This window comes from Ctenopharyngodon idella, chromosome 7 (assembly GCF_019924925.1).
Source record: "Ctenopharyngodon idella isolate HZGC_01 chromosome 7, HZGC01, whole genome shotgun sequence".
NCBI lineage: Eukaryota > Metazoa > Chordata > Actinopteri > Cypriniformes > Xenocyprididae > Ctenopharyngodon > Ctenopharyngodon idella.
In genome coordinates this window covers 40,370,742-40,379,558 of record NC_067226.1, presented here as the reverse complement: position 1 = coordinate 40,379,558, position 8,817 = coordinate 40,370,742, and the positions used below count along the sequence as shown (strand labels likewise).

The window sequence follows — 8,817 nt, the reverse complement described above, 5'->3', positions numbered from 1 at the left end:
GGCTTATGGGCCACACTGGACTTAATGGTAACCAATATAAAACAGCATTATAATGAGTTTTGCAGTCATTGTAATGTAGAAGAGACACAAGTCATTCTACATTGTACAAAGTATGAAAATGAAAGATATGAAAGATGATGTTCTGCAATATAGAAAAGCAACAAGATTATATTTGAGAATATAATAATAATAATAATTATTTTTATTATTAAGTAAGTAGGCTATAGATAATCCTTCCGCATATACTGTTCCACACTCCAGTTTAGTTGGTGGCGAGTGGCGGTAATGCACCAAAAGCTGGTTTGCCAACAACAACAAGAATTTCATGGATTCGCTCTCCAGCACATAGATGGCGTTATGCACCTCTTTTAGTTTGCTTGCAACCCGGCAGTGAATCCACTGGAGAAGAGGCTGCGTGACTACTGACTAAATTTAGTGCGCTTCTGTCGAATCATTTGGCGTGAACAATTTGTAAGATTTCTTTAAATAAAATAAGTAAAATCCGTATTTGTTGAGCATTCAGAGGTTACTTGGATAAAGACCATTCAGTTTATTTTTTTGGCAAAAATTGTCATGAAAATGACAGAGGTAAACAACGCTGTTGAGCCAAGTGTAACTGAAGAGGATGTACGACTACTAATAAAAAGAAAAGAAGATATTGAAGAGCAAATCAAAGCATACTACGACATGCTCCAAGCTGTAAGTTCGAACCATAGATATTTTTATGTGGATTTAAATATGTTGTCATTCCGCCTTGAAAAAGATAGGCTACTTTGTTGGCTGCCTTGAAGTTGTTTAATTAGTTCGTTCTTACAGGACTTGTTGTTTGTGCTAGATGCACGCTACGGTCTCGAGAGCAACGATTTTTCAAAAGCTTTTAACTTGAATACGACTTTGGCTCTTTTGTATGGCACTTGTAATGTATCGTTCCTTGCGTAACTTGTTTAACTGCGTTTGGAGAACGTTCATCTGTTTCAACGTATCATGAAAACAAGAATGGAAATTATAATGGAAATACTAACGTGACAGGTGGCTTAAATTACATTTAGCGTGCTTTGACTTTATTAAATATTTCACCAGAACATTATGGAATACAGTATAGTCAGCCCTGCTGAAATAGCGTCTTAAACCAACGGGCTTGTATGGAGTTAGAATAGTGTCAAAGTTAATACATGGACAAACCATGATGCACACACGCAAAAAATAATTCACATTCACAAAAACGAATTCATGCATTTGCAATTTGTGTGCATATTTTGAGACTTTCCTGTCTCTATACCAGATTGCAACAGTTGGTTTCTGGAAGTAAAATTCCTATCCATTTCCCCCAAAAGTCATGTTAACAGTGCAATTCTTGAAGAACTATACTAACCGTGATCTAATATACACTAATCATATAATCGCAGCAAATAAACGGCACCAAAGATACTCTTCAGTGAACACCCACTCCCATAAAGCCCTGCGAATGATGTAATCAAGTCGCTCTCTCTACACGTGTAAACTAATTATTTATTTGGTTATTTTATAATAAAATTCAACTACACTGTTTCTATACTTTTAATAAACAACTTTAAATCAAGGTATTTCTTTTATTACATTGTTCCCAATGCTTTGTGAGCTTGTGGTTCATTCCTGCATTAATGATGTTAAGTAAACGGTTTTACTTTTGTCTTTTTGTCTGATTTTCAAATTCTTATTTGCTTTAAATAAAAGTCCTTTCTATTATATAATTTCCTGTTCCCACCAATCAATTTTCATTAAAATATTTAAATAATAAAAATAAGTAACAAAAAAGATTTTATTGTTGTCGGTTTACCCTCTCGGTTGGATATCTGGGTTTCAGCCATAGATTTGAAAGAGTTTACCTCTGTTGCCAGCTTTTCACCATGTTGCTTGCTATTGTTCTAAAGACATTTAGACATTCATATGATTTCTTCAGCAGGGAGGTGTAGGCATGGACGGTCCTCTAGTTGATGTCGAAGGCTTTCCCCGTGCAGATGTGGATTTGTACAAGGTCCGAACAGCAAGGCACAGTATCTCTTGTGAGTATGTTTTTCATCTATACCAGTAGACACAATAAACTGGTAGAAATAAAGATTTTGGTCTATCGTCTCTTTCGCAGTTATGCGTACGTGAGTTTGCCGTGCTGCATCATCACAGAAGCATATAATTTGCATGCATTTTTAAGCATTGTGGATTAAAAACAATTGATTTTAAACTAGGGATGCACCGAAATGAAAATTCTGGGCCAAAACTTAAAATTCAGGATGCACTTGGCCGAAAAGCTTTCTTGAGGTAAATTTAGCATTAAGTGACATTGTATAGCCTACAAGCTCTTTTATTGACATCTTTCCTCGGTTGAAACACTGACTGAGCGATTACATGAGACAGGATTCATTTCGGTAATGCCTTGGACACACTTAAAGGGTTAGTTCACCCAAAAATGAAAATAATGTCATTTATTACTCACCCTCATGCGGTTCCACACCCGTAAGACCTTCGTTCATCTTCGGAACACAAATTAAGATATTTTTGTTGAAATCCGATGGCTCAGTGAGGCCTCCATAGCCAGCAATGACATTTCCTCTCTCAAGATCCATTAATGTACTAAAAACATATTTAAATCAGTTCATGTGAGTAAAGTGGTTCAATATTAATATTATAAAGCGACGAGAATATTTTTGGTGCTCCAAAAAAAACAAAATAACGACTTATATAGTGATGGCCGATTTCAAAACACTGTTTCATGAAGCTTCGGAGCGATATGAATCAGCGTGTCGAATCAGCGGTTCGGTAGCCGAAATTTTGGTGCATCCTTATTTTAAACGTTTGAAAGCAGGCGTCTATCAGCGGACCATATTAACCATATTGTCCTCTGATAGATGCCTGCTTTCAAACGCTTCCGTGTGTAACTGTGCGAGCGCCTGGTGAAGAACGTCAAAGATGTCTAAATTACATTATGTTTTTGAAGTGTTGATCATTGTAGCCAATCACAGACATATCTGTTGAGTGCGTGAACACAATGGCCAATCACAGGTGTTTAAATTAGTCAGAATCTGCTCAACACCACTTAAAATGCTAGGGGGAATTGCTGGCATCATCACAATTTTAAAATTTCAGTACCGACTTGGTACCGAAGTACCGGTACTTTTGACAACCAAGACTATTCAGTGGTTTTGTTCATATAATTACTTTATACAATTTATGTAGTATTGATGTAGCTCTTATTTCTAGTGCTTGTAGTTTTTTTTTTTAGGTAGGTCTGTTTCATTTGTGTATTTGTTCTATTGTAGTTTTGTCATTGCTTGTAATTAGTTTTTTTGTTCTTATTTTAATACTGTTTACTTGTCTCCAATAAGCTTAAGAGTTTTCTTTTTTTTTTTTTTTACTCAGGCTAATCGTTTTTTTATGATATTGAAATTGGTGACAAGAACTTATTGAAATAAAACCCTATTTAAAGCAAAAAGAACTATATCTTGATATATATCATTATCGTGACATAAAATGACTTGTATTGTGATATAAGATTTTGTTCATGTCGCCCACCCCTACATCTATAAAATGCATGTTCTTACTTTTTTTTAGGGTAGTGAACACAAAAAGTATGATGATAATACCTTTGGCTTTTGAACATGTATAATGGTATATGAATATATTAATTATTCAGTGGCATGGTATACATCACAGTACCATAGTTTTACTGTCTGAAACCATCATTATGCCATGGTAGTGCCACAGTATTTCTTTGTAAGTGAAAGGATGTTTGTTTAATTTCAGTAAGGAATTGGTGTAATTCCTTAGACTCTGGTGCATGTTTTGGATTTCCACTTGAATTTGACCTACCTAAGCTAATATTCACCCCACAATATTGCTGTATTTTACTGTATTTTTGATCAAAGAAATGCAGCCTTGCTAAGCATAAGTGACTTCTTTTAAACACATTTTAAAAATCTTAATTTTTCCAAACATTTGACTGGTACTATATAAGTATAACATACCTATACTATATATATTTGTAATCATTTGCCATTCTTGTAACTCTTCAAGTGTTTAACATTTTTTAATCAAATCATTTTTAAAGGTTTACAGAATGATCACAAAGCTATCATGGTGGAGATAGAGGAGGCTCTTCATAAGCTCCATGCTACAGCACGGGTCAGACATGAGAAGGATGAGACAAAGATGGAAGCCACTGAACAGTCTGTGTCTCTGCCATCCCCATTTGCCCTGGTAGACGCTGTAACACAGGGTTCCCCTGCTTTTCAAGCTGTGAGTTTGTGCCCCCAATCAGCCATTTCTGATCTTCTGATTGGTCGAAGTTAACTTGAAATTAAAATCACCCTGTTTGCTTAATACACCTTCCTGGTTTTTAAAATCCTGACCTACTTTTTTTCTAACTACTGTATGTGTCCTTCTTACTTGTAAATATACAATATTATATAAGTAATTTACATGGTTGCAACTTTAGGGTTTTATTAATATTTTGAATCATATTATATTTGTATATTTTCTGTTTTCATTTTAATTTTAAAGTTTTAGTATTTTTTTTTTTCTTAAAATAGGTATATATATTTTTTAATTTTTATTTTAGATTCAGGTATTTTAGTACATCAAGTTAACTAAATTAAAATGAAATCCATAATAATATTAATAAATTACAACTAAATTAAAATGAGGATTTTGCCTTGGCAACTAGCTGAAATAAAATAAGTTTGTTTTTTTATATTTTATTTCTGTTAATGTTTAATTAACAGTTTTTTCAAGTTAATTAACATTTTTTTCAAGTAACAAAAATGTTTTTCAATGGTTTTAGTTAACTATAATAATGAGCTTCTAAGTTACTGATTGGAAGGTTTATTTCATTTCTCATACTTAATTCTGTACTTATTTTGATTCTAGGCACTAATTGATGATGTAAACAGAGAGTTTAAAACAAATGTACAGCACTTTACAAAGTGGCTGTTGTTTTTTCTTGAGGGACAGTAGTTGCAGTTGATGTTTACATTGATTTCTGTTTTGTTCTGTGTATAGGGTTTGAGAGTTGGTGATGAGATTATGGAGTTTGGGTCCGTAAATACACAAAACTTCAGGAATCTGCGTGACATCGCTTCTGTTGTCCAACATAGTGAAGGGGTGTGTTGTAACTTGAAACTCTATCTGTTTAGTTTAAAACTCTAGTGCATATACATATTCTTTTTAATACTTTGCATTCCTGTTTATGTTCTGCATGATTCATTTAGATTTCCGTCTTGATGGTTTATTCTCCTTTCTATACTGCAGAAATCCCTTCGTGTTGGACTGTTTCGAAATGGACAAGAAGTACATCTTAATTTGACTCCGCGGAATTGGTCTGGTAGAGGATTACTAGGGTAAATAATGTGTGCTTGGATTACTTACTTATATCAATAATGTTAATTCAGGCAACAAGTAATGAGGTAATATGTATATCATCTGTCTTTGCTGAAGTCTTGTATGGTTTTATTGAACACTGATACATTTGTGCTGCTGCTTTTGTAAATACAGCAAAAAAATCTTTTGAGTATCGTTAATACATTTTTTATTCTTCTGTCAATAGGTGCAACTTAGTACCTCTTCAGAGATGACCAGTGAAAGTGCAAGGATCATCTTTACGACAAACAACACAACTCTGAACTAGATCAATTTTTTGCTTGTTTTGCTTTTGCAAATTGTAAAATTGAGTTAAGTAAATAAATACCCAGGAGAGATGACAAGAACATTCAGTATCAGACTGACTTAATCTGTCAAAAGGAAATAATTTCTTAGCAAGCTTTTCACTTAGCTTTTTCTTCCATTTCTTGCATCCATTTTTATTTAAATTCTTGTTTTAATTTTGATGCACTATGGAAAAAAATCTGGCAAGAGGATCTTAAATTGTACATGCAAAATTTCTTAACATGTTAAGCCATTTTCATACCACTTTTTACGGAACCTGGTGTGTTTTCTTCCTTTGTTCGGTTAGGCATATATGGACATGGCAATTGCACTCAGATCCACACCAAAACAGTCGCTCATATGATGGATGATGCAGAGGAAACTGACCAATAAGAGGACAGACTTTCTCACATGTGGCTTGCATAAACACATTTTGGTACACCTTGAAATGTTGTCTTGTGAAAGCGAACCGAACCAAGAGGAAAATGTAACATTGTAACAAATTAAGTCCCTGTTTCAGAACAAAGCAAACAATCTACAGGTCTGAAAACGCCCTTAATGTTAAAACACAGCAGAATGATAAGAACAGAGTCATTCTGAAGGGCCTGGGCCCTGATGTATAAAGGTAGCATAAGCTGCGTACCCTTTGTCACAGTTGCATTAGAACAACACCAGGGTGAATAAATACTCAAGTCACTTTTTTTTATTTTTTTTTTTTATAGCGCTTTATACAATACAGATTATAAAGCAGTTCTGCAGAAAAGTGATGTCATCGTCCAGCTCAGTTCAGTTCTCATCCAATAGTGTCAGTGCAGTCAAATCAGTAATATTGTTGAATATTAAGTGTCCCCAACTAAGCAAGCCAGAGGTAACAGTGGCAAGGAACCCAAACTCCATCAGGTGACAGAATGCAGAAAAAAACCTTGGGAGAAACCAGGCCCAGTTGGAGGGCCAACGAACGAACATGGTGTGTTTGTGATTCAGGCTGCATCACACACAAATCAGATTGTGGATTGGTAGCATTCAAATATTCCATCTAGTTCCTTTTGCTTGATTGGATTGAAGATTGGATTCATCTCGCTGATGAAGCTGGTCATATGTCTGTGCAGAGGACTTGTCTGGTTTTTGTGGTCTTTGCTGAGGATTTGTGTCGACGGCTGTCGTGTTGATGAGGCCTTTATGGGATTGTCTAGTTGACAGGATCTCTGCTGACATTCAGGGCTGCGATGTGGTCATGTCTATAGGTGCAGGTCCGGTCCACCATCTGATCTGGATATGGACCGGATACGGCTGACTACAGTAACCTCGGGATAAACGGAGAGACTAATATTAGAGTAGGTGGCATTCTTCTTACGATGTAACAAGTACATTGTTATGAGAAGTCTTCCCAGTTCCGGTTGACCTAATTTATGTAGCCTAACAATTCTTTAACGGGAATTATAGAAATGTGATTATGTGTATGCCAGGTTAATAGATGTGTTTTTAGTCTAGATTTAAACTGGCAGAGTGTGTCTGCTTCCTGAACAAGGCTTTTGGTGCTAAATAGGAAAAGGCTCTACCGCCTGCAGTTGGTTTTGACATTCTTGGTATTTTAAACTGGCCAGAATTTTGAAATAGCAATAGATATGAAGGAATATAATGCATGAAGAACTTCATAATTAGCAAGATTTTAAAATGTATGCGATGTTTAATTGGGAAATAATGTCTGAATTTGTATTTTTGGGTGAACTATCCTTTTAATATATGTGATAAACATATTACGATTTCAACTTTGGGCAGCTTTATATCCCAGGGGTTGATGATGATGATTATTATTATTATTATTATTATTAATATCAAAACAATCAGATTTCAACTTTTTCTTGTATAAAAATCAAATTAAAACTGATGTAGAAACCTTTTACATGCCTTTATTTTCTTTTGTTGCTACTTTTCAAATGCCTTTTATGTATAGATTGTATTGTCCCTTGTACCAGAGCCAGACTTTAAAATTCGAACTAAAATTCTTTAAACATTTTATACATTATCATAGTTTTAAGCATGTAATAATCTAAACAATGTATGAGAACGTAAAACATTTCAATATTTCATTGTGTGAAAATGTTTTTAATCTCTTTTTAAAAATGATGACTCTCACATTTGTGGCATCATTTCAACCACAACAAACAATTTTGCCCATAATGAAGTTTACACACTACTTAAATAGAATTTTGACTACACATATCTTGAACCATCTTTCTTATTAGTCAAATTATAATTGCACATACCTCTAATGATCACTTTGACTTGTCAAAACACAATTGTAACTATCTAAAATAGAATTATGGATTGCCAAACCAAAGCATTAAATGATAACTTGGCTTGCCATATAACATCTTATTTATAGGACTGGTGTATGATTCAACTACATTGGTTTGAGATTTTCTTGTAAAATAACAACTTTGTAAATGACATTTAATTGGTAAGTATTATATTTTGTCTAGTCATAAATTAAATTCAAGGTATCTATAATGTTAGGCCATTTTGACCAGTAATATCTTAGATTAAGATATCAAAAATGTATTACAGATATCTTTAATAATGAAAAGATAATGAAATCAGCAATTACAATTATGACAGGTCAAAAAACAATCAGATTTTACGCATAATTTAATTAGACATCTTGAAATACGGTACTAAGGCTAGTAAAAACTCAAGTTGTGGATAGGCTATTTTTAATTACAATTTCTACAAATAACTCAAATATTTCTAGTGGAAATATATGACTTGTCAAAATGGCATTGTAGATATCTTGAATGTAAATTATGACTAGTCAACCGGATTACAAATATATTAAATGTGGCTGGCCATGATCGGTAGTGGATATGTGGAATTACCAGTGAAGCTTTAAATGATAAAATGTTTTGTGACCAATGTTCATGATTTTTTTTTTCTAGGTACGACCATCACAAAAACCAGGCAAAGGAGTATCCACGAGACGTCAGAACTTTTTTTTTTTTTTTGTTATTTAAATGCAAGTGTATGAAGACAAAACCTTACTTTTTTTCTTACTGATTTTATTTGTAGATAATTTTCCATCATTAATTTGAATAAAGAGTAAACAGGCCTGCAAATTTGTTAGGTTGATAGGAGACTTTGGTTTAC

General features: G+C 33.9%; 1 protein-coding gene across 2 annotated transcripts; it reads left to right on the top strand.

Annotated features, from left to right (window-relative positions):
• Positions 1 to 378: 378 nt before the first annotated feature.
• On the top strand, positions 379 to 7,574 carry psmd9 (proteasome 26S subunit, non-ATPase 9). 2 transcript variants are annotated; one of them, XM_051899399.1, is made up of 6 exons: positions 379 to 699; positions 1,943 to 2,042; positions 4,082 to 4,269; positions 5,032 to 5,133; positions 5,281 to 5,369; positions 5,576 to 7,574. In XM_051899399.1, the coding sequence occupies exons 1-6, from the start codon at positions 574 to 576 to the stop codon at positions 5,601 to 5,603; spliced, it is 633 nt and encodes a 210-aa protein (XP_051755359.1). In that variant the 5' UTR covers positions 379 to 573; the 3' UTR covers positions 5,604 to 7,574. The 2 variants fall into 2 exon arrangements, with proteins under 2 accessions (XP_051755359.1, XP_051755358.1); XM_051899398.1 differs by having other exon boundaries at positions 1,940 to 2,042.
• The last annotated feature ends 1,243 nt before the right edge of the window (positions 7,575 to 8,817 follow it).

What these genes read in the sequence shown, in the direction of transcription:
- psmd9 (XM_051899398.1), top strand. Translation starts at nt 574, where the DNA reads ATGAAAATGACAGAGGTAAACAACGCTGTTGAGCCAAGTGTAACTGAA. An exon ending in ACTACGACATGCTCCAAGCT is followed by an intron (nt 700 to 1,939) that starts GTAAGTTCGAAC and finishes TGATTTCTTCAG; the next exon opens with CAGGGAGGTGTAGGCATGGA. An exon ending in TTGTCCAACATAGTGAAGGG is followed by an intron (nt 5,134 to 5,280) that starts GTGTGTTGTAAC and finishes TCTATACTGCAG; the next exon opens with AAATCCCTTCGTGTTGGACT.